This window comes from Phyllostomus hastatus, unplaced genomic scaffold (genome assembly GCF_019186645.2).
Source record: "Phyllostomus hastatus isolate PE091 unplaced genomic scaffold, TTU_PhHast_1.1 phas_contig_210, whole genome shotgun sequence".
NCBI lineage: Eukaryota > Metazoa > Chordata > Mammalia > Chiroptera > Phyllostomidae > Phyllostomus > Phyllostomus hastatus.
This window is the reverse complement of record NW_025333737.1, coordinates 25,446,531-25,469,352: the sequence shown is the minus strand read 5'-3', so window position 1 is coordinate 25,469,352 and position 22,822 is coordinate 25,446,531. Positions and strand designations below refer to the sequence as shown.

Below are 22,822 nucleotides of genomic sequence, written 5' to 3'. Positions count from 1 at the left end.
GTGGGCGCACGCGCGTGCACGGCATGCTGGGAAAGCGCCCGCGCAGCGGCCATTTTGTCTTATCGGCTCCTTTTTAGAGGAGGCTTTTTCGGCCCGCGAGCCGGCCGAAGAGGTTGGCGACGGTGTCGCCGGTGTTTTCTTCGGCAGGTGCCAGGGCTGGTGGGAGTAGCCGCCCGAGAGAAGCACCATGATTTCGGCCGCGCAATTGTTGGATGAGTTAATGGGCCGGGACCGAAACCTCGCCCCGGATGAGAAGCGCAGCAACGTGCGGTGGGACCACGAGAGCGTAAGTCCCGCGGGCCTTGGGCCTGTGCCCGGGCGCCGTGGGGGAGGGGAGCGGCGCGGGCTTGGGCCCGCCGTGCCCGCTGCGCTACTTGGTGCCAGGGCCAGGATCGGGACGCTGTGGAGTGTTTGATCCCCGTGGCCGGCGGGACTCGGGAGCATGGCCGGGGAGGGAGGAGTCCACTGTATCCTGGAATAAGGGATGATTTGTTTTTGTTGTTTTAGTATCGAGGAAGCCTAGAGGGCCCTTAGATTTGAAAAGAACCTTAATGAGGCAGTCAGGGAAACGCGAGAAAAAAAGGAGTGTTTTATTATGTCAAAGGCTCCAGAGTTTTCACCTTATAATGAAGTAGGGAAAAGGACACATTTTTCCGTTATTTGGGTTGAGCGTCGTATTCAGACCGAAAATTCTGGTTGGGATTAGTGGTAAAAGTCACGGCAGTATATTATTTCAATAATGGGCCAGTTTCTGAATGGACGCTTATATGGGGAAATAAATCTTTATAAAGAGTTTATAACTTGGTAGATTTTATACGTCGTGATTTACAAATATTGTTTGATAGGAGTACGTTCTAGTAAGCCCTTCATGTAGATAGTTGTCAGAGGACTTTTTTCACAGAAACTTACTTGGTTCTCTTTAACCCTGCGAGTAAGGGTAAATATGACAATCCCAGTTTTACAGATGAGACTTCAGAGGCTCACCCAAGCAAGATCTGTGGGCAAGTGGCGAAACTAAATCTTTGTGATCCTGTTCACTTTCAACAACTCTATGCAATTGCTTCTCCGAAAATACCGTAACGTATTTCAGGTGTTTTGAACCTGCAGCGTAACGTTTATTTTAGGTCTTAACCTTACTTGGCTTGCGGTTATAATCAAACAACATGGTAATTTAAAGGCAGTTGTTAATCAAAACATGGAGGAATAGTTAAGCAAATATACATTTTATAAAAAGTTGCTTCCTCTTTAAACATAGGCTTTGGTCAGAGTAAAATCTTTTTTGCAATACATGAAAACAAGAGAGTGCTGCACGAGTCCTTTCAGCGCCTTAAAAGATAAGTGTTGTTTTTAAAGTATTGGGATGCTACCTGATTCCAAAGTAGTATGAAGAGTTAGGGTAGAATTCATTGAGTGGGGTCAGATTCACATATTTGGCATTGACCTCAAGGGAGGTGAAGCTTTGAAAAATTTGCAGGTTTTTAATATTTCAGATTCCCCCCTATTTGTCTAAATAGAAGTCGTAATTGTGTTGCTTGTCTTGACCCTCTTTTTTGTAGTCATTTCTTTGTTACAGTGAACTTTTTTTTACCATTTAACTCAGTAATCTTTTCACCTAAGGTTTGTCAAAAAAGAACATTATGATTTGATTGATGTGCAAATAGGACATTTGCCAATTTTGAATCAAAGAGAAAATTGCTTTTGATTGCCTCATCAACTGGAGCAGCCTATGCCTGTGCCTCCTTGGTTTTTTGAACGTGTGTTGTGGAGAGACTTTGTTTTCTTGGTGGTATTTATGGCCACATTGCATTGTGTGTTACGGGTTTATAACGAACGTTAGCAGTGAGGCTCTCAGAATAGCAGTTAGGTTTTATTCATCTCAGCTGTAATAAATCTGCTTTCCTTTCAGTTTTAGTGCTGCTCCCAGATTTAAACTTCCAGTGCTTGTCACCAAAATATTTTATACCTTTAATGACAGATTGCACTTCATTCTAGATTCAGGGATTTAAAAAGTCAATTACTGGTATTTCAGATTCAGGGCTGCAGGGGAAGGGTTGGCATTGACTAGGAAAAAAAGCACATGGTTCCTTCTAAATAAATCCTACAAAATTCCTGTTACCTATTTAGATGGGTAACAAGCTACTGATAAATGACTGTAGAATATAATAAGCTGGGGAGTTCATGGAATCACTTCCGGGTCATTTCCATGTTTTATGCTGTTGGCAGTTGGTGCTGAAATCTTGGGTAATGGACAGCCCCTGTATATATTGTGACCTGATACTTCAAAATATTTTTGTATTCCAATTGCATCTGAAATTTTTTCTATGCCAGACTTGCACTAGTTAGGAAAAGCAATTTCAGCGGGGTGGGGTTCTTTTGTTTAACAGTTGAAATGGAAACTTTAGTGTTCAATGTAGTTCCAGGACACCTGTATCTGAGTTGTGGAGTTTGTTTTAAAATGCAGATTGTGCACCCCTCCCCTGTCGCCATTCTAATTCAGTAAGGCTGGGGGAAGGCCCCAGAAATCTGCACATTTTAAAATGGACTCTTTTTCTACTGCTTCCTGACACACCTCTTAGTCCTGGGTTCTTAGTTTTGAGTAGCACTTGGAAAGCTCATTTTTTAAGTGAAGGATGTATTTGTGATTACAAAGTACCCCAGACTGGGGTACTTGGGAAAGGCCTCTTAAAGTGACCCTTAAATACTGGGACCTAAAGGATTAGTAGGAATTAGACTGAGGGAATGGTAGAGAAGAGGCATTTACTAGAGGCTAGAGAAAATCATAGGCCTTTCACTTGTTTGTAAGGATGGATATATGAACCACTGTCAAAGCTGAATCTTGGAAAGTACCTTTCTGAGGTTAGTATTAACAGGCGTTTCCAACCTTTTTGCAGATTGCTCTGGATCTGAGAGATAGTGGTTTTCAGCTGAAGTGAAATATTCCAAGGGTTCATTGGCACACCTTCCTGCCTCCTTTGTTAATATTTTACTCTTTGAGATTATTAGTATTTTGTATTAAGCAGTTTGTTTTGCTTTATTAAGTTCTAACCAACCACAACAATGAGAAAAGCATATGATTTTAACTGCCTAGTGTGAGCACCTTTCAGTTAGTGTCCACATGAGAAAATTGCAGTGTTTGCCAGATGCTAGAAGCTTGTTACCCACCTAAGTAGGTAACAGGAATTTTGTACTTCAAATTGAGGATTTTACATTGTAGATCTCAACCCATACGTGAAATTATATAACTATTGGCTTAACTCTAATTCTAATAATACCTAAAACGAGATTTCTTTCATCATTTATCAAATTCAAGTATGCTTTCTGTTCACTGGAAATTTAATGGTTTATGAAGGGAATTGAATTAAACGTTCTTTTCTAAAATCCTCAGAATATTACCAAATATTGTCATTGACACTGGAAGTTATTTAGAAAAGAAAAAACCTATTGCTTCTCATCCTTTTGGCTAAGATCAAGTGTAGAAAAGAAACAGTTAAGGTTTCTGTCCACATTTTCATTTTTGAACTTTTAAGTATTTTATTAATTTTAATTCAGTCCCCAAAATGTTCTTTCTGTTGGAAATGTAGGTATTTGCTGCCCTGTCCTATTAATACATAGTGAGTTTTGGGCTTCTCAGAAGTTCTAGCAGTCAGTGTTAATATGTATATTTAACTGCTGTTGCTTTCTCTTCCCAAAACAAACAAAAAGTAGGGTGAATGGTATAATGAACTTTCCAGGTACTCATACCCAATACAACCTTATCAACACATGGCCAATGTTATTTTTCTCTATATTTCCTGCTCCTTCCATTATTTTGAAGAATTCTATCACTTAGACCTTAAGTGACATCATTATGTATTTCTAAAATACAAAGACAAAAAAAACCCCACAGTACTATTATCACACTGAAAATACTGAGGTTTTCCCTTAATATTTGATTACTTTAGCAGAAGAGTGTGTGTAGTTAATTATCATTAGACTTGATTTCTTTACAAGGGAAAAAAGTAGCTTAAGTTAGTAATACAGTGCTTTTATTTTGTGAAATGTTTACTTTTTTTATTTGTTACATGTAAGTTGGGGAAATTCCTGTATTCGTTTATTCAACAAGCATGTTTCACTCTGAAGCTATAGTAATATAGCTTAGTGTAGATGATGGCACTTGGTCTGAGAGCGCCACCAGTGTGGTGGCAGATATGAAGGAGTAAATGTGCTTTTATAGCATGATGTGGTGGTAAGTGCCACAGTGGGAAAAGGGTGTATGAGAGGTGCACCTGACCCAGACTGGGGTACTTGGGAAAGGCCTCTTAAAGTGACCCTTAAAACTGGAACCTAAAGGATTAGTAGGAATTAGACTGAGGGAATGGTAAAGAAGATGGATTTACTAGAGGCTAGAGAAAATCATAGGCCTGATAAATGTGGTGTTATAGCTGGGGCCCTTGTGTGTTTTCATTGAAGAGGGGGCATGTGGCTACATGGGCAGGAATATGGTTTTGAATGTGTTTTTTTAAGTTTTACCAAAAGTTGTGGCTCAGTTACATTGGGAAGCAATTGAACAATTGAAGGTTTCCAAGCAGCAGAGAGATTTTTACTTTCTGGCTACTATGGGAAATTGATTAAAATTTTACCAAAAGTTTGTGGAGGCAAGAAAAAGAGCTGTGATTGCAGGGGTGTGTGTGATAGAAGGCGCGGAAATGAGTGGCAGTGGAACGAGTGGTCCTGGCGTAGCTGAGACAGGAGACCGAGGGGTGGGTACTGAGGACAGTACTTTCGTTATGAATTCTTACAGTACGGTCTTTCTCTTTTGTATTTTATCTTCTTTTTAATCAACTCTTTTAGCTAAGAAGAAACATTTGTTTCTAGCCTGTTGTAGTCAGTTAAATCAGCACTTTCAACTTTTTTCATCTCATGGCACACATGAACTAATTGCTAATTCTGTGGCATGTGGCACACCCAAAAATATATTTTTTGCTGCTCTGACCAGACAGCCTGTTGGTTATTGTCATTTTTATTTGACAGTCTAAGGGAAGAGCTATCAGCCCCTGACTAAATAGTCTGGTATTATATTTTTTAAAAATTCTTGTGACACACTGGTTGAAAGTCGCTGAGTTAAACTATTAATGGTGGAAGTGACTATAAAGATTACAGAGTGAAAGGTAATCCTCCTTTTCCATTAGTAAAATTTCCAGGTATTCCTGGGTTTTAAATGAAAAAATGTATGTGACAGTTTAAGTCACTATCATCAAAATACTAGGTTGACTGTTGCCAACATGGTAGGTTTGTTTGTTTTACTTAATTTTATGGGCACCCTCGCTGATCTTAGGGGGACAGGGTGGGGGGGAGAAATATGGATATGAGAGAGAAACACGGGGTGGTTGCCTCTCCTGTGCACCCCAACCTGGGATTGAACTGCAACCTCTAGTATGTTCCCCCACTGGGGGACTGGGGGACTGGGGGTGGAGCCTGCAGCCTGGTTTACAGGCCCATGCTCCACATACTGAGCCACCTAGCCAGGGCCCACCATGATGCATTTAAAATGGGGGTAGATTATCAAAAACAGAAATTGAATAATAAGTTATCTTTATATTGTTTATAAAATGGAATTTGGTACCTGGTGAAACCAATTACTTAACAAGGTTATTAGTAACTTAGAATACTGAAAGAGGCTCTTTAAGTTATCCACAGGATTTTAGCTAGGAACCTGTGTTTGTAGGTGTTTGTAAAGACATCCATATGTGTTTTAATGATTTGAGGGCTTTACTATTTGTAAATAATATATAGCCAACCTGACCATTGGGGTGAGAAACTAGGCATTCAACTGGTTTGGGGAAAGCAGTTTAGTAAAATAATGCAGACAGCACTGAAAATACTTGGTTAGCTCAGGGAGAAATATACTGCTTACTGTTGGAAGCAAGTAGGAATAGGAAGACAGAAATATTCATAGCGTACTTTTGTGATTGAAGTGGTCTAAATTGATGTCCAGAATTGATAGTGCCTTGAAGAGGTAAATACTAAAATATAGGATGTTTTGTGAAGGTGCAGGTTTTAGCTAACATTCTCTTATTAATATATTTGGGATTGCTTTTACTATTTTGTTTTCCTTCTGAGTTTAGAACCATTAAAATTATTTATGAAAGTAAACATGCTTGCTTGCTATAAAAGATTAAAACTGAACATAGAAATAGTGAAAGTCATCCTGGCCTCCCATCCCCACAGCCAAATCCTTGAAAAAAAATTAAAAATTGGTATGTTTTCTAATCTTCCCTAATAATTTACAGACACATATATTATACCTATGAGTGAAAGTTGTCATAGGTACACTAATATATTTAAGAACTTTGAATTATTCTGTGGAATCTTTTGGTTGGTATAGAAATCTACCTTAATTAACTCTTTGTTTCCTGGTGGATATGTAGATTATGTCTAACCCTTTTGCCAATACCAGCCAAGCTGCAGTGAGTATTCTGGTACATACTGCTGAGTCACTTGGAGGATAGGTTCCTAGAAAGATAATTACTAAGTTAAATGCACATTTCATGCTTTGGTGGATGCTCCCAAATTGTCCCACAGCCCTCTATTATTGTGTGGAATGTCATTTTTCCCAACGCTATGTCAGATATGTTTTAATTTTTTATTTAACTTTGCTTATATGAGGAAAATTTACAATTAAATTTTTCTAGTCAGAGTTCCAAGATTGACTGTATTTCTGCATTCTGTTAACTGGTAGTGAATTCACTAAAGTATGCTCTTGGGATCAACCTCTGTCACTGGTGTTGCCTTAAATTTATCAAGGGGATAAGTCACAGAATTCTGCTCCCCAACGCACCTTTGGGTGTCAGATTGTAAAGTCTTGCTGAATAAAAGATTTTGTTAATATTTTTAGTTAAATATCCTCTATCCCTGGGGAGGGTGGAAGGAAGCAGTCTTAAGTAGCCACAGTTTATTGGATAGAAGTTTATAAATATTTTGATGTACCATTACATTATAGCAGTATCGTAAGGAGAGTTGGAGTGGAAATAGCACACAGAACTGTGTTAAGAAAATGGGTTCTAATTTAGATTCTGTAAGTAGCTAGATTCTTTCAGGACAGGTCATGTGATTTGGTCTCAGTTTTCTTGTCTCAGACTGGGTGATTAGATTAAATTATAGGTAGCACCTGCTTAGCCCACAGGCTGGTCTACATAGTGCCTAAAAACATTTTTTTTTAAGTGTTGGGTAGTATTTTAAAAATCAGAATAACTTGCCTGTTTCTACAAATTTAACATACATAGTTTATCTTTTCTAAAGATTTTATTTATTTTTAGACGGGGGGGGGTAGGGAGAAAGAGAGGGAAACATCAATGTGTGGTTGCCACTCATGCGGGCCCCCCGGGGACATGGTCTGCAACTCAGGCATGTGCCCTGACTGGGAATTGAACTGCTGGTGACCTTTAGGTTCTTAGGCTGGTACTCAATCCACTGATCCACACCAGCCAGGGCTAATTGTTCTTTATGACCTTAGTTTTTCTGGACACGGCTTATGGAACCACATTGCTTCAAACGAATATAAAACAACTGGCCTTTGAGACAGAATACAATATTTCATATTTAACATCTGTTTCTAAGTATCTAGAAAGAACTCTCAATCTTAAATTCAACATACCTTTTCTTTTTATATGTCATGGTTGTACACTGATAATTCATCCAGGAACAATGAAGTTATTAGACGAAGGGAGTTTTGATTTTCCTTACCAGGTTTTGGTTTTTGGAGTACAGAATTAAATATAGGATAGTATTAGAATACATCTGAAGGAGTTACAAAAGCACCACTGGGAGAGAATTAAAAGTTGGTTTCATGTTAAGTTCCTATATCATAGAAGCCCATCAAGAGTCATTCAGTAGTGCCCTGGCTGGTGTGGCTCAGTGGGTTGAGCACTGGTTCCAGTCAGGGCACATGCCTGGGTTGCGGGCCAAGTCCCCAGTTGGGGGTGTGTGAGAGGCAACTGGTTGATGTTTCTTTCCCTTTCTTTCTTCATCCCTTCCCCTCTCTCTAAAAAAAATAAATAAATTTTAAAGAATCACTCACTAGTCCTGGCTGTTGTGGCTCGGCTGGAGCATCTTTCCCAAAAATGGAAAGGTTGCGGGTTTGGTTCCTGGTGAGGGCACATACCTAGGTTGCAGGTTCGATCCGCTAGTTCAGGCTCCTATGGGAGGCAACCAACCAATCAGTGCTTTCCTCTTGCATCTTCTTACCCTTCCTCTCTCCCTAAATGCAGTGAAAAAATGTCCTTGGGTGAGGATTTTTTTTAAGTCAGTAAAGTGCTGGTATATATGAAAATAACCAATACATTTTAGGGCAGATTACAGGATCTCTCAAGTGAAAATACTGAACCAGATTGCTTTAAATGAGTATTGTAATTTAGACAGTGGTTCCCAAATCCTAATCTATAAATTGGTTCTGGCCTTTAACACAATGTTAGAATGCTAAGAACAGTGTTAATTTTTTTAAAGTAAAAAATCAAGATTCCATATTTTTCTTCCCATATTTGCTGTCACTATTGAGGGTATGGTCAGTGATTTTAAAAGCTGGTAACTCTTTGTCAGTCTTATCTATCTTTTACTGAAATGCAGGAGTCTGAGAGGCACTGGTTGACCTAATGCGGTCTAACACGTGAAATTGTGCTGACTCGTACTTGGTTGAAAGATGAAGATCCAGAAATGAGAACATAGTTATTTGGCACCTTTCCCAATATAGTTTTAAAACTGAACAATTTTAAAAGTTTAAGTACCTCTGTTTTTCTTTACTAGGTTTGTAAATATTATCTGTGTGGTTTTTGTCCTGCGGAATTGTTCACAAACACTCGTTCAGATCTTGGTAAGTGAATTTTCTGTGTAATTTTATCAAATTTGTGGCTTTAAAAAACTGGTACTTTATATTTCTGAAAAGCTTTCTCTTAAAAGATTTGTTGACAAATTAGTTTCTTTCCTGGCTTAGAATTTTGAATGTGTTAGTAAATGTCAGTTTAGTTAAATATACAGTACATGTCCATTTACATTCCCTCCTAAATCCCCTCCACTAAAATGAAAATTTAAAAACAACAAAAAAAGGTGTAAATGGAAGAGGAGATAACATTAGAGATATCAACAAATTTTGGAAGATGACAAGTGGATGGAAGAGTAGCAGCAGACTCAACAGAGCAGAGCAACCTGTACCCTAAAAGCCTACAGAATGGGATGTTAAACAGAAGCAAGTGTTTTTGATCAGCAGAACCCTGGACAGGCTCAAGATTTGGAGGCATCAAGGTACCATAGAAGGCAGTTGAATCGTGGGGCAAAATGACAGATTAGTCAAGGGTTTCCTAACCTTGACATTTGACATTGTGAGCTGGGGTCTGTGGTTTTCTTGTTTTAGGGGTCTGTCCTGTGTTCTGTAGGATGTTTAGCAGCATCCCTCTATCCACTAGATGCCAGTAGTCCTCCTCCCACCCCAGTTGTGATAGCCAGAAATGCCTCCAGGCATTGCCACATGCCCAGGGAAGGCGGGTGTGCATAATTCCTCTCTGTCGAGGACCTCCAGTTTAGGCGACCAGACTCTTAAACCTGTGCGTGTGGTGATTCTGTCTCTCTCACCCTTGTACCCCAGGAAACTAGAGGGTTCCTTTCTGGAGAAATTAGACTAAAGAGACTCTAGGTCAACTGAACCACAGAATGTAAAAAAATAACTGAGTGACTGTGCTCCCAAAGGTGGTACATAACTAGTATTATTTTAGAATCATAAAAGAGAAGTCAATTCATTAAGCACAATGCTTGTCCTAGAGCATTAGGAACTCAGTAGGGCATTAGGGCTGGAGGAGTCTAGATACTGGGATTCAAGATATAGCAAAGGGCAGTAAAGAGTAAAAATGAGACTGTAAGAGATTAATTGAGTCTATATTCTTAATAGTGGGGTTTTCCCATTCCCTCCTCTGCCCTGTTCCTAGAAGGATACAGCCAGATGTTTTTCCCCAGGCAGAAGAGAAGAGGATTCTTTAGAGAAAGTGAACAGTTCCAGTGAAGTGATCTACAGGTACTGACCCTTGGGGAGTCTCCTAAAAGAAAGTCTTGCTGCCTCATTTTCCAATAGTAAAGCTCATAGTAGTTGACAAACTCTGCACATCAGCTTCCAGTCAGATTGTGGAGTGTTTTGCCAGCCAAGGACACCAATCAGACATTTGAAGAAAACCTTCAACATGAAAGATTAACCAAAACCAACAGTAAAAATTAGTAGAGTTAGAGATAATGGGATAAGCAGAAGAAAAGTTTTAACTAAATTTAATATCAGAGAAATAAGAGAAGATATTAGGAAGAATAGGATGTTACATAAAAATGGAACTTTTGGAAAACCAAAAAGAGCTCTTGAAATTAGAACTGGAGAAATCTGAAATCAGTGGAAAGGTTTGAGAATAAAATCAAGGAAATTTGCTGGACTGTTGGGTAATCAGACAGAAAAGATTAAAATATCAGCCTAGCACTCTTGATAGCTGAATAAGAGTCTAGATAGAGAAAACAGAAGGGGGAGAAAATTTTAATATGCAGTACTGTTAGTCTCTAGATTGATGTGTTCTTCAAGTGCTCAGCACAGTGAGTGAACAAGATCCACACCACGATACACCATTGTGAAATTTCAGAACACCTGGGGTGGGGGCGGAGCACACAGGACTGAATCAGACTGGCCTCAGATTTGTCAGTAAACACTGGAAGCTGGAAGACTTTGGAGAAACTCCCTGAGGATTCTGAGTGGAAAATATTTTACCTAGGTTGGCTATATAGCCAAACAGGAAAGTGGGTGTGAAAGACAGACTTTCAGACATGCAAGGTCTCAACAAATTTATCTCCCATGAACCTTTCCTCTGGAAACTTCACCAACACATGGGCATAAACCAAGAAGGAGAAAAACAAGAGATCCAGTAAACTATATTCAATGCAGACCAGAAAAGGAATTTCTCAGCATGACAACTCTTAGCTTAGAAAATAAGCAGCCCAGATTGAAGGTGTCAGAAAGTTCATGGAAGAAAATGAAGCTGATTTTCTGATGTGTGTTGAATCTTTTTTTTCTCAATTATTTGTAGAGAAGGGAAGGGAGGAAGAGAAACATCAATGTGTGGTTGCCTCTCACACATACCCTACCAGGGACCTGGCCTGCAACCCAGGCACGTGTCCTGATGGGGAATCGAACTGGCAGCCCTTCGTTTGCAGGCTGATGCTCTCAATCCACTGAGCCACACCAGCCAGGGCTGTGTGTTGAATCTTGAGAGAATTTAATATTCAGATAGTTTCTGTGACTGAATTAAAGGGTTTGCAAAGAATTTGGAAGTAAATAGAAAACTAAATAAATGAAAAATTTCAACAAAGTATAAAGTGTTTTCAAAGTGTCATCATAATTAATGTACCTTTTGTTTAGCTTGGCAGTTGATATTACTTGCATAGTCAAAATATAAACATTGTATATTATATTTAACCTAAAATTGTGATACCCAATATAAACCAAGAGAAAGCAAAATAAGTATAGAATTTATAAATATGGAGAACTTGTAAATATCCAGAAGAATAGCTAAAAGGGTTAAAATTGGTAGCCTTTTAGAGGTGGGAAGGGATGAGACTAGGATGCTAGTCTTGTACTGTTTGACTTCATGTGCAGATATTCAAAACTAGTACCATGTCAGTGGTGGTTCGGACCAGTATTTTTTGTCAGAGTTTTTTTTTCTTGGGTGGCAGTAAGGAACAATTTTCTCTTTCCTCCCACACCCTCTTTCCTTAACATACATTTGCTCTCCATTATATTGATCTAGAAGACTAATTTCGTGTGCTTACTCGGGCCCGTTGCTCCATGATTTCGGTAGGCACAGTGCAGGTGTCTACATACAACCTACTCAGATGAGATGATACAATGGATCTTGTTTCTTGTTTCTTTTTCTTTTATTTTCTTTAAGAAAGTTTCCTTTTTGGCAAAAATTGAAAAGTTGTTAAGGTCACCAGTACTTCATATACATTCATATTTTGCATTTTTTTCCTTCAGGTCCATGTGAAAAAATTCATGATGAAAATCTACGAAAACAGTAAGTTGTGGGGGGTTTTTGGGAGGGGTGTTTTTTTTTTCTCCCTACCCCCACCCTTTTCCTCTTGATCATTGTTTGGTTTAAAGGGGACAAGGATTGAAGAAATAATTTGGAATTGGTGTAAAATGAATGCCTGATAGAGGTCCTGTTCATTAGCTGTGGTGGTAGAAAGTCATATAGTAGCTTCAGCAATGCTACGTCATGGTTGCTTTTTTCACAGCACCGATTTTATAAATGAGACTTGTCCAGGGTCACAGACCTAGTATAGTGGTAGAGCTGGTGTGGGAGCACCTGCACTTCCTGATCATAAAATCTATGCTCTTAACCAAACGTAATGCTCAGTGCTACCTTTCCTGTACCAGGTGCAGGGACAGCTAGAAATTCACTTCTTAAACATCTCCTTTACCCTTTAGCCTTAATGTAACTATCCATGAGACAACTAGTTAAGATAGAATATGAGTTATAATGGGTGAAGATTTGGAAAAATATAATGCTTGTTTATTTTCACTTTTATCAGGTATGAGAAGAGTTCTCGTTTCATGAAAGTTGGCTACGAGAGAGATTTTCTGAGATACTTGCAGAGCTTACTTGCAGAAGTGGAACGTAGAATTAGACGAGGCCATGCTCGTTTGGCATTATCTCAAAACCAGCAGTCCTCTGGGGTGAGTATGAAATTAATTTACAGTCTTTGTAAAGTGTCCTTGATCTCTAGAGACCTGTCTGGTATTGAAACTTGTGTTTAGCTTCATTCATTACATGTTCTTTCAGAATGACATAAGACTTTAAAAGGCATTTTTTTATCTGTACTTGTAAATGTAATATTGATTTTGCCAATCATAAGATTTTTGTCTTTAATATCAGTAACTGACAATGTGCAGTCAACTAACAGAAATTGAAGATAACTGAGTTATTATCCTTGTGATTTGACATTTTAATTATTAAATACAAATATTATGTACAGTTTGTGAGAGTTTGAATTTTTTTTTTTCTTTTTGATAATATATTTTATTGTTTTCAATAGGCAGCTGGCCCAACAGGAAAAAATGAAGAAAAAATTCAGGTTCTAACAGATAAAATTGATGTACTCCTGCAACAGGTAAGAATTGTATGCATTACTGTCAGAAAATACTTGGAATAAACACTTAACCAAAAAAGAAATAAAGATGGCAAATATATGTAAAGGTGCTCAGTGTCCTTCAGGAAATACAAATGAAAACCACAGACTTGTACACCTATCCAGAATAGCTCAAATTAAAAGACCGGCCACACCAAGTCTTGGTGAAGATGTGGGCAAACTGGAACTGTCATACACTGCTGGGGGAATGTAAAATGGCGTGACCACTTTGGAGAAGAGTTTTTCTGTGTCTCAGAAAGCTAAAAGATATACCATGAGCCAGCCATTCCACTCCTAGATATTTACCCAAGAAGAATGAAAACATGTTTACACAAAGAGTTGTATAAATGTGTATAGCAGCTTTATTTATAGTAGACAGAAACCCTAAATACTGGAAACAAATGTTTATCAACAGGTGAATGGGTAAACAAAGGGTGATGTATCCTTGCAATGGGATATTACCCAGTGGTATAAAGAATTAACAACATGTAACACAATGGGTGAACTTTAAGATAATTAGGCTGAGTGAAAGAAGCCAGGTCAGCCCCTTCCCCCAAAAGTGCGTAGTTCCATTTATATAAAATATTAGAAAATGCAAAATAATCTATAGTGAAAATAAGTAGTAGATCAATGGTTACTTGGGGAGAAGTAGTACAGAGGCATGGGGAAACTTTTTGGGGTGATGGATGTTTTTATTATTTAGATGAAGGTATTAGTTTCATGGGTGTCAAAACTTACCAATGTTGTGCACCTTAAAATGAGCAACTTACTGCCTGTCAAGTATACTCTCTTAATGCTGTAAAAAATCAAAAGGGTTAATTAAACACAAAGAGGCTTCAGCGAACAAAACCAAACAAAAAGACCCTCAATAACCACACTAATGAAGCATGGTGGAGAGGGGGAGATGCCTGGCTAGTCTGGTTAGAAAAGGAGTCTTGACTGTTGTGGGGGTTTTTTTGTTAGTTAGTTTGTTGTTGTTGTTTTGACCTCTCCTAGATTGAAGAATTAGGATCTGAAGGAAAAGTAGAAGAAGCCCAGGGAATGATGAAATTAGTCGAACAGTTAAAAGAAGAGAGAGAATTGCTTAGGTCCACAACATCGGTGAGTAGCATCCTCATTTTGATTTACCCAGGCTGTTTGCTATGAATTACTATGACCTATTCCTATTTGAGAACTTCTGTAAACAATTTTCTAGTGCCTTGAGTAAAGAGTCAGCAAACTTTTACTTTTTTTATTTTTAGAGAGAGGGGAGGAGAGGGAGAGAAACATTGCTGTGTGAGAGAGATACCCACTGACTGCCTCTTGCACACCCCACATGTGGGACGGGGCCTGCAGCCCAGGCATGTACCCTCATCAGGAAGGAATTGAACCAGTGACCTTTGGGTTCACAGGTTGGCACTCAGTCCACTGAACCATACCAGTTGGGGCCAAAATAAATATTTTAGATGTATAAGTCATGCTATTCTAGGGCAGCTACCTAGCTCTGCCTTTATATTATGAAAGCGCTTTAGACAATACATAAACAAATGGTTGTGGCTTTGTATCCAATAAAACTTTATTTACAAAAACAGGCATCTAGCTGCTGGTTTGCCAACTGGTGCATCATGAGTATTCATTTGGACCTCGTATGCACCAGTCAGAATAGCTAAAATTAAAAGACCGACCGTACCAAGTGTTAGTGAGGATGTGGGCAGACTGGAACTGATTTTTATCTTTTTGTCACAATAAGCTACTCAGTACATATTAATCTTCAGTATTGGTATACTCTTAAAATACTTTTCTAAAAAATCTTTTAATTAGAGAATATCTACGGATATTGATGGTAGAATATAATTGGTCATTGTTTTTCCAACTATTGAATAGGATATGTTCAGACTATGCTCAATAGTTCCATTAATGATTTTGAAAAAAAGTTTAGTATGGAGGTGATACCTTAGCCTGTTCAACCTAAGCAAGAAGTGAATTTAGACTAAAATAGGTAGCTTTCTGAAAAATAGTTTAACTTTTTCAAGGTGGTGCAGGTAACTCAGTGGTTACAGTTGTGTGACGGGGACTTGGCACTTCCTGGAGGAGACGAAAAGTTGGTCACTGTTGTCCTTGCCTCTCCAGAGTCGGCCAGGTGCTGCTTGGGATTGTGGCTGGGGGGAGTGGAGGGGAGCAGTTCACAAAATTGGAAATCTATTCTACATGTTAAATACTCCCGGGATTTGTTTTTTTTTCTTTTCCTCAGACGTTCTTATAACTGATTTATCATTTTAGACCATTGAAAGTTTTGCTGCCCAAGAAAAACAAATGGAAGTTTGTGAAGTGTGTGGAGCTTTTTTGATAGTAGGAGATGCCCAGTCCCGGGTAGATGACCACTTAATGGGAAAACAGCACATGGGCTATGCCAAAATTAAAGCTACTGTAGAAGAATTAAAAGTAAGTTTCTTTTAAACATGTATTTTAGCTATAGCTAATACTGTATTTCATTATGTCTAAGAATTAATTACATAGCTATAAACCTCTTATGATATTTGGCTGGTTTGCATTCTTTGAAGCAGTGATAATCCCTATAAAATTTTGCGAGTTAGACTACCAAAGCACTTTATTACCTTCACTCTTTAGTGCCAGGAATTTGGGAGCATTCCTGAGCATTTAGTCAAGTAGTGATATCTCATGTACATATGTGGTGTTGGTATTTCCTTTTAGGCACAGGTGGGAAACACAAGCCCGAGGGCCAGCCAGCCCTCCACCTTGTTTCATCCGGCCTGGCACCTTGTTTCTGCCTGGCGGCAGTGCCGAGCTCTCGCTTAACTGTTAAGGAGCAGTTACATTTATACAGTCCTAAAATTACGTTTGACCCTTTGAAGGCAACCATGAGGCTGATGTGGCCCCCAGTGAAAATGAGTTTGACACCCATTTTTGGGCATAAAATTTCGTAAATTGGTCTACAAATGCTTCACAGTAGGTAGCCATTGTTTGATGTTGTATTTAAAGGTCATAAACATAGCTCAATAAAAATTGAACTTGATTTCCTTAGGAAAAATTAAGAAAAAGAACTGAAGAACCTGATCGTGATGAGCGTTTAAAGAAGGAGAAGCAGGAACGGGAAGAAAGAGAAAAAGAGCGGGAGAGAGAAAGGGAAGAAAGAGAAAGGAAAAGACGAAGAGAGGAGGAAGAAAGAGAAAAGGAAAGGGCTCGCGACAGGGAGAGAAGAAAGAGAAGTCGTTCACGAAGTCGACACTCAAGCCGGACTTCTGACCGAAGATGCAGCAGGTCTCGGGACCACAAAAGATCACGAAGTAGAGAAAGAAGGCGAAGCAGGTACGTAGGACATGTGAGACCGTGCTTGGTACACAGTGAGTGTGCAGTAAACTGGTGTAATTGCTGGTGTTATTCCTCGCTACTTGAGATGGTCTCAACAGTCATTAAGCACTGGGGTGGGTTGTGAAAGTTGAATCAGTGAACTAGTCCCTTTTCAAGGCAAATTCTTTGCTGTTTTCCACCAGTCTGGCGAGGTTTGATGCAGTCTTGCTAGGGACTGAGTGTACCGAATGGTCTTTTAAGTGCTTCTTTTCTCATTGGTCCTAAGAAGACGTTCAGATCATAAGTTACTGTAGTTAAGGTTACCTACTTTTGCTTTGAACAACATCAATCATAATTAAGAACGAAAACATCATGTAACTAATTCTTAAAAAACACAACATGAAATTAACTTTTTATTTAATTAGAGTTCAGAAAGGGGGTCATCAAGAACATAATAACTCTTTTTATTGAAGTTACAAAGATTTTTAGTTCTTAAAATTTCTAACATAAACGTGTTTTAGTAGTAGATTGTGTTCATTTGCCTTTTAAGGGTTTTAGTTTAATCTTGTTTATTCAGTGGTATATAATTCTCGATTTTTTTCTTATTGTAATATCAGCTGAAATTGCTTCCCCTTTTTTTAAAATTATTAAGAAGTAGAGATCGCCGAAGAAGCAGAAGCCATGATAGATCAGAAAGAAAGCATAGATCTCGTAGTCGGGATCGAAGAAGATCAAAAAGCCGGGATCGAAAGTCATATAAGCACAGGAGCAAAAGTCGGGACAGAGAACAAGACAGAAAATCCAAGGAGAAAGGTTAGTTTATATGAGAATTTCATTTATTAAGAGACTATTTCATACTCTTCTCACTCTTCTTTGTACATAAGCAGAGTTTCATTTCAAGTTATACTCCTTTTCACTTAATAGTGAGTGCAGTTCAGCGGGAGACGGGCATTATTTTCTCCTGCTCTGATTTGTGAGAATGACATTTGACCTGGTATTTTTGTAGAACACATTCAATTAATAACCGGAAGTTTTATCATCTGTATTCTTCCAAGTATTACATTACTTTTCAGGGCTTTCAGGCTGTAGAATATGTTAACTTGGTTATTGGTAGCAGATTTTTTAAAAATCTGCTGTAGTGTTCCACAATAACGTATTGTAGCATAAATGTACATTGTTGCATTGGTTCTCATGTATAACATTCATTTTACTCAGTAATTAACTTCTAAGTTCACAAAAATTGAATATCTTACGTGTGTCTGCACCATGTTTTCTACTGAAACATCATGCTGTTTCCCCTCTGCCTTTTTTCTTTGGTTTTCTGTGCACAGTAGCTGGTTAACTGTGCACTATTACTGGACTTTCTCATTTTGTCTTCGGCATGTTTTCACAAGGATATTCCCACCCTTCAACTTAGCCTTTACTGAAAGATCATTCTTTTAATCATCAGTGTCTTCTTCCTTCGTTTCCTTCAGATTCTTTGAGCATCTTTCATTTTTGGTGTTAACTGGGCTGTTCTGCTTTGCATGAATTTTAGGAATGAGAGAAAGGGCCTGTTCCTAATTTTCTTGGCTCTCTTTCTTCATCCTGTTTACCTGTCTGTGTCCATGTGTGATCACCAGCCTAATATGTGTGCTGCTGTTTGAGTTTATTGTACTGGACTTTCATGTGACACTCATTTATTATTTTCTTTTGTGGAATTACCCTGTGGTGATTTGGGCGTTGTTGGGGGCACAGGCTTAGGTTTTTGATAGGTTGAGTAAGAGAACTAGCAGCACGATTTTTTGTCTTCTGCTTTTATTTTTCCTTAAATAAGTGCACTTTTAAAAAATGTTTTTCTGCAACATGGAGCAAATGTTAAAAAGTAGGAAATGGATAGTTTTTAAAAACTTACTCTCACAAGCTGTTTTATTTGCCATTTAAGTTTAGAAATTCTGAATTTATTCAAAAGGCTATAAAGGATTAACTGATTTTCATTAGTTGTAAGAAAGTTTCACCCAACATTTATTGTTATTTTTTATTGTTGACACTATTACAGATATTCCCCATTTCACCCAACACTTTTGCAAGGCTTTTTGAATAATGTGTTTTTGGGGTGAGGGGTCAACACTTAAGAGGCAGATATTGATGTCAGAGGTCAAATTACTTATTCTTTGAGAACTAAAGCTGTTTAAAATAGTTAAATTGGTTCTCAGGGACAAAAAGTTGGCTGCTTTCATAGCTACCTGCCAACAGAGCTGAGCAGTGAATGCCACTGGCTGACTGGAGGAAAAAAAACAAACAAACCAGCGGTGTTTGTGTAATTTCTGGAGAGAGGAAGGGGGGAAAAAGACGTCTCGAATTGCTTAGCTGTAATTCTAATTGTAATAACTACATCATGGAATGTTAATGACACTTAGGTAAAATAAGATGCAGTGTGTTTAGTTCATGGACAAACAGGGATTTTCCTGTTGAGATAAGGAAGGAGAGAAGACTTGATTCAGAGAAAACTCGGCATCATGTCCATCTTGAAAGGCTGGGTATACTGTTACAGATTTATCTTAAACTTTGGGCTGCCTTTTAGAAGTGATGTTATGTTTTATTGGTTTTTGAAAATGCCATGTAGCCACTCAGGCTCTCCCTGGTGTATAAATGACCAAAGGCCTGAACTTTGAGGCCGTGTACGAGCAGTAGCAAACATTTGATAATGGCGATGATATGAGGGAGTTCACTACTGTGACGGAAGCACTTTTGTCTAACTCTGCAAGTGAAAAGTGGTTTCTCACGCAGACCTATTTTTCTTACTACCAACCAGTTTAGGGTGCTCTCTTAGTCAAGAGAGTTTCCTTTTTTAATCGGTAGCCCTAAAATCCACCACACATGTGGATGTCCTTAGGACTATTAAGATCTACCATATTTACATAGGGCAGAAGATAAGATTATTGGACTGACTACTAGTCCTCTACGGGGCAACAAGACGACTCTTCCTCATTGAAGCCACCTGTGCACCGGAGAAGCCCATAAGGCACAAAGGGAGGACTTTCCCACCAGGTCAGTTAGAGCACACTGTACTGGCCCAGTTCTCATGAGTGGACAGACAGATGTGAAGCAAGTCCTGCAGTCAGCCACTTGGGCGTTGCTTTGTGCATTCTGCAAGTGTTATGAGCTGAAGATGCTCCGTCACATGAGATCTTCAGTTCTTTGAATGAGTGCTCCCGGACAATGTTTTGTTTTCATTACCAGTCCTCTCCCAGTTATTAGTGTTATGTCTTAACACCTTTACCCAGATTCTGGAGAGGATTCTGCTTCTCTTAAAATGTCTGTCTTATGAACTGCTCTGCTAGACCAGCTATTTTTAATTTAGTTGTAAGGAGAAAAAGGTAATTTTTCCAGAAAGTGTAGTTTAACATTTTCTGTGGAAATCTTTTGTTAGCAATACTTGGAACTAGAAAGGCTAGCGTATACTTGTTCTGTGTACCACTTTTTATCTCTAGTCTGAGCCTTCAGCATTCCAGGGAAAACAGTAAAAGAAAAACGTCAAGCTTCACTTTTTTCATTCTGTATTTGTAGCTGAGTTGAACTTTAATTTCTCCTTTTGGAAAAACAACTCTGAAATGGCCTATGTATTACTTAGTGAAGCATAAAAGTTCAGTACTCCGATTGGGATTTAAGATCCACTTTCTTTCATTGGGCTGGTCCCTCTTGGGCATTCAAATATATAGATACATAAGTAATCTTTTGCATTTAAAAAGATAGTTGGAGAAACGTGCCTATTAAAGGGTCAACTTTTTTTCACCTTTTGCAGTAACTATTTTTATCTTTTTAACTTAATAAATTTACTTCATGTGAACACAGCTTCTGTGTACTGTCTTTCATATCTTTCCCATTGCTTTTGGATTTTTTTTTTACCCCAAATAAAATTTACTTAAAATTTTAGATTCTGCAGTGATTTGGAGTTGCCTGTACTTCAGTTTCTTACTGGTTTGAGAGAATTTGCCCACTCTTTTACCTTTTTCTTTCTCCGATTCCCCGCTCCTCCATAATTAGAGATTTGTACCTCTTTAATAGATTAACCAAACTGTTACTTGCAGTCTGTGGGAAATTATTGTCTTTTTCTCTCTTCATTATTTCACTTTTCAAAGTATTATGCATGTTTGTATTTTACTTTAAAATCCATGATCAATGTCTTCTTTTATGGCAGAAAAGAAGGGATCTGATGATAAAAAAAGTAGTGTGAAGTCCAGTAGTCGAGAAAAACAGAGTGAAGACACAAACACTGAATCAAAGGAAAGTGATACTAAGAATGAGGTCAATGGGACCAGTGAAGACATTAAATCTGAAGGTGACACTCAGTCCAATTAAAACTGATCTGATAAGACCTCAGATCAGACAGAGGTAAGTGTATTGTTTCTCACTTTGATTAGGGCTTTTTGTTACTGTTTGACAGTGCAGCGTAAGTATGCACAGATGAAGATGGAACTAAGCCGAGTAAGAAGACATACATCTTCTGAAGGAAAAGACAGTGTAGTCCTGCAAAACATTTTGAGGTACATTGTTTTGTCTCAGCTATTTTGTAGCAGACTCGTGCCCCTTAGTGTGCCTCTTTGGAAATTATTGCCCACATTTGTAATATAGTCGCCATTGAAAAGTTAATTATCCTTTTTTTTTTTTAGGGATTTTGCTGTCATTTCTTTTTCTTTTTTTTTTTTTTTAATAAAAAGGTTGAACTGTTTTTTTTTTTTCTTTTTGGTATTAAGTCCATCTTGTGTTGGTACATTGGCAGAGACATATGCTTTAAAAACTTAAATATTTCTGAGGCACATGTTGGACTACTTTGTTTTAATTAAACTGCTAGTTATTTCTTTGTCAAGGATGTTTCTAGTTTTTTGCTTTATTGCCTTGCATTCTAATGCAGTTTGTTCTGTAACTCGAGAGCCAGTAGCATTGGATTGATGGAAGTGTAGGGTTTATGAATTATTGCAGCTGACTACCATACCTCACACAGCGTTGGTGTTGTGAGCGGCCCATGAAAAGCCAAATTAAAAATCAAGGATTCAGTCAAACTAAGCAGGTACTCATGCCAGGTACTCCTTTCTCTACCCACATCCATGTTTGAATGCTATTGCCTGTGATCTTTACGCTTAACTGTTGTGTATCTTTTTTTGTTCTTTACAAGAAGCACAGAGGGGTTTTTTGTGTATTGCGTGAAAATTTATAAATCAAATGTTAACAGAATGGAATTTTTTTTCAACTGTGTGTAGGGATGCAGTGGTGCCCAGAATTAGATTTCTTTAAAGAATTTAAAATACAATAAGCACTTCATATTATTCGCCTTGTTACATTCAATGCAATTCTCAAGTCTTTAAGAGGTATGTGCTTAATATTTCCTACTGTGTAGGAGAATTCTTCAGTCAGCCCTAGGAATACAGGAATAATCACTGGCTGATACATTTAAAGCAGCCATGAATAGCAAGAATAGACTTCTTCAATGTGTGAAATAAACAAAGGACTGATGAACCATATAGAATGAATTTGGGTTTTTTAAGAACTATTAAAAGTCAGGTTTTATAAGAGTTCTTAAAACCTGTAAACCGTTCATTCTTTGGGCTAGTGGCGTGGGATAGAATATTCCTGATGAAAGGAAGCACCAATTAGTTGGTTTGTCGATGGCGTTCCTTTTCGAGGGCAGCCACGTAAGGTGATGTCTGTGTGCACATTCCCATGTAGGCACGCACTCACAGGCACACGTGTTAAGACCACGTTGATGCCTCGACAATGAAAAAGGATGCAAAAAGCACTCCATGTACATATATTATTAGCAGTTAGTGACTGGGCCAACACTTAGTCATAAAAGTTTGCCTTTTACATGTTGTCTAATTATCATTTTTCCCCAAATTTTGCATTATAGGACTACTGTTCGAAGATTTTTGGAAGAAAACTGAAAACTGCATAAAGCGAAGACCGACATTAAAATGAGGTGAAAGAAAACTATAGTGGCATAGAAAAAGCTCAGTTAGTTGTTTGTTTTTTTATTAAAAATTAATTCAGGACTGATGTGACCTACCAGATTTCAGAACGTGTTAATATCATATATATGCCACTGAAAACTTAGGTCATGTATCATATTTTTTTCTTTGAGACTTTTTAAGAAATATTACCTAAACATGTGGCTTGCTCAGTGTTTAATTGCAAGTTTTCATTCTTGGACTTTGAAAACGGGATTAAACGTTAGTATTTGTGTGAATCAGACTAAGTGGGGTTCCATTTTTACAACTGCTATACTTAGCCTTTGGATTTAGAAGTGAAAATAAAGTATCTCTGACTTTCTGTTACAAATTTGATTGTCTCTGTCATTGAAAAGTTTTAGTATTAATTA

At 38.2% G+C, this 22,822-nt stretch overlaps 1 protein-coding gene across 5 annotated transcripts; it reads left to right on the top strand.

The window, feature by feature from the left end:
• The first annotated feature begins 44 nt into the window (after positions 1 to 44).
• Positions 45 to 22,782, top strand: LUC7L3 (LUC7 like 3 pre-mRNA splicing factor). Of its 5 annotated transcripts, none has more exons than XM_045836088.1 (12): positions 45 to 286; positions 8,779 to 8,845; positions 12,026 to 12,065; positions 12,583 to 12,727; positions 13,087 to 13,161; positions 14,176 to 14,280; positions 15,439 to 15,600; positions 16,202 to 16,485; positions 17,120 to 17,280; positions 20,648 to 20,788; positions 20,894 to 20,993; positions 22,355 to 22,782. In XM_045836088.1, the coding sequence occupies exons 1-12, from the start codon at positions 188 to 190 to the stop codon at positions 22,386 to 22,388; spliced, it is 1,413 nt and encodes a 470-aa protein (XP_045692044.1). In that variant the 5' UTR covers positions 45 to 187; the 3' UTR covers positions 22,389 to 22,782. The 5 variants fall into 5 exon arrangements, with proteins under 5 accessions (XP_045692044.1, XP_045692045.1, XP_045692048.1 ...); XM_045836089.1 differs by lacking the exon at positions 22,355 to 22,782 and adding an exon at positions 21,452 to 22,348; XM_045836091.1 differs by lacking the exon at positions 45 to 286 and adding an exon at positions 9,951 to 10,036.
• Positions 22,783 to 22,822: the final 40 nt, after the last annotated feature.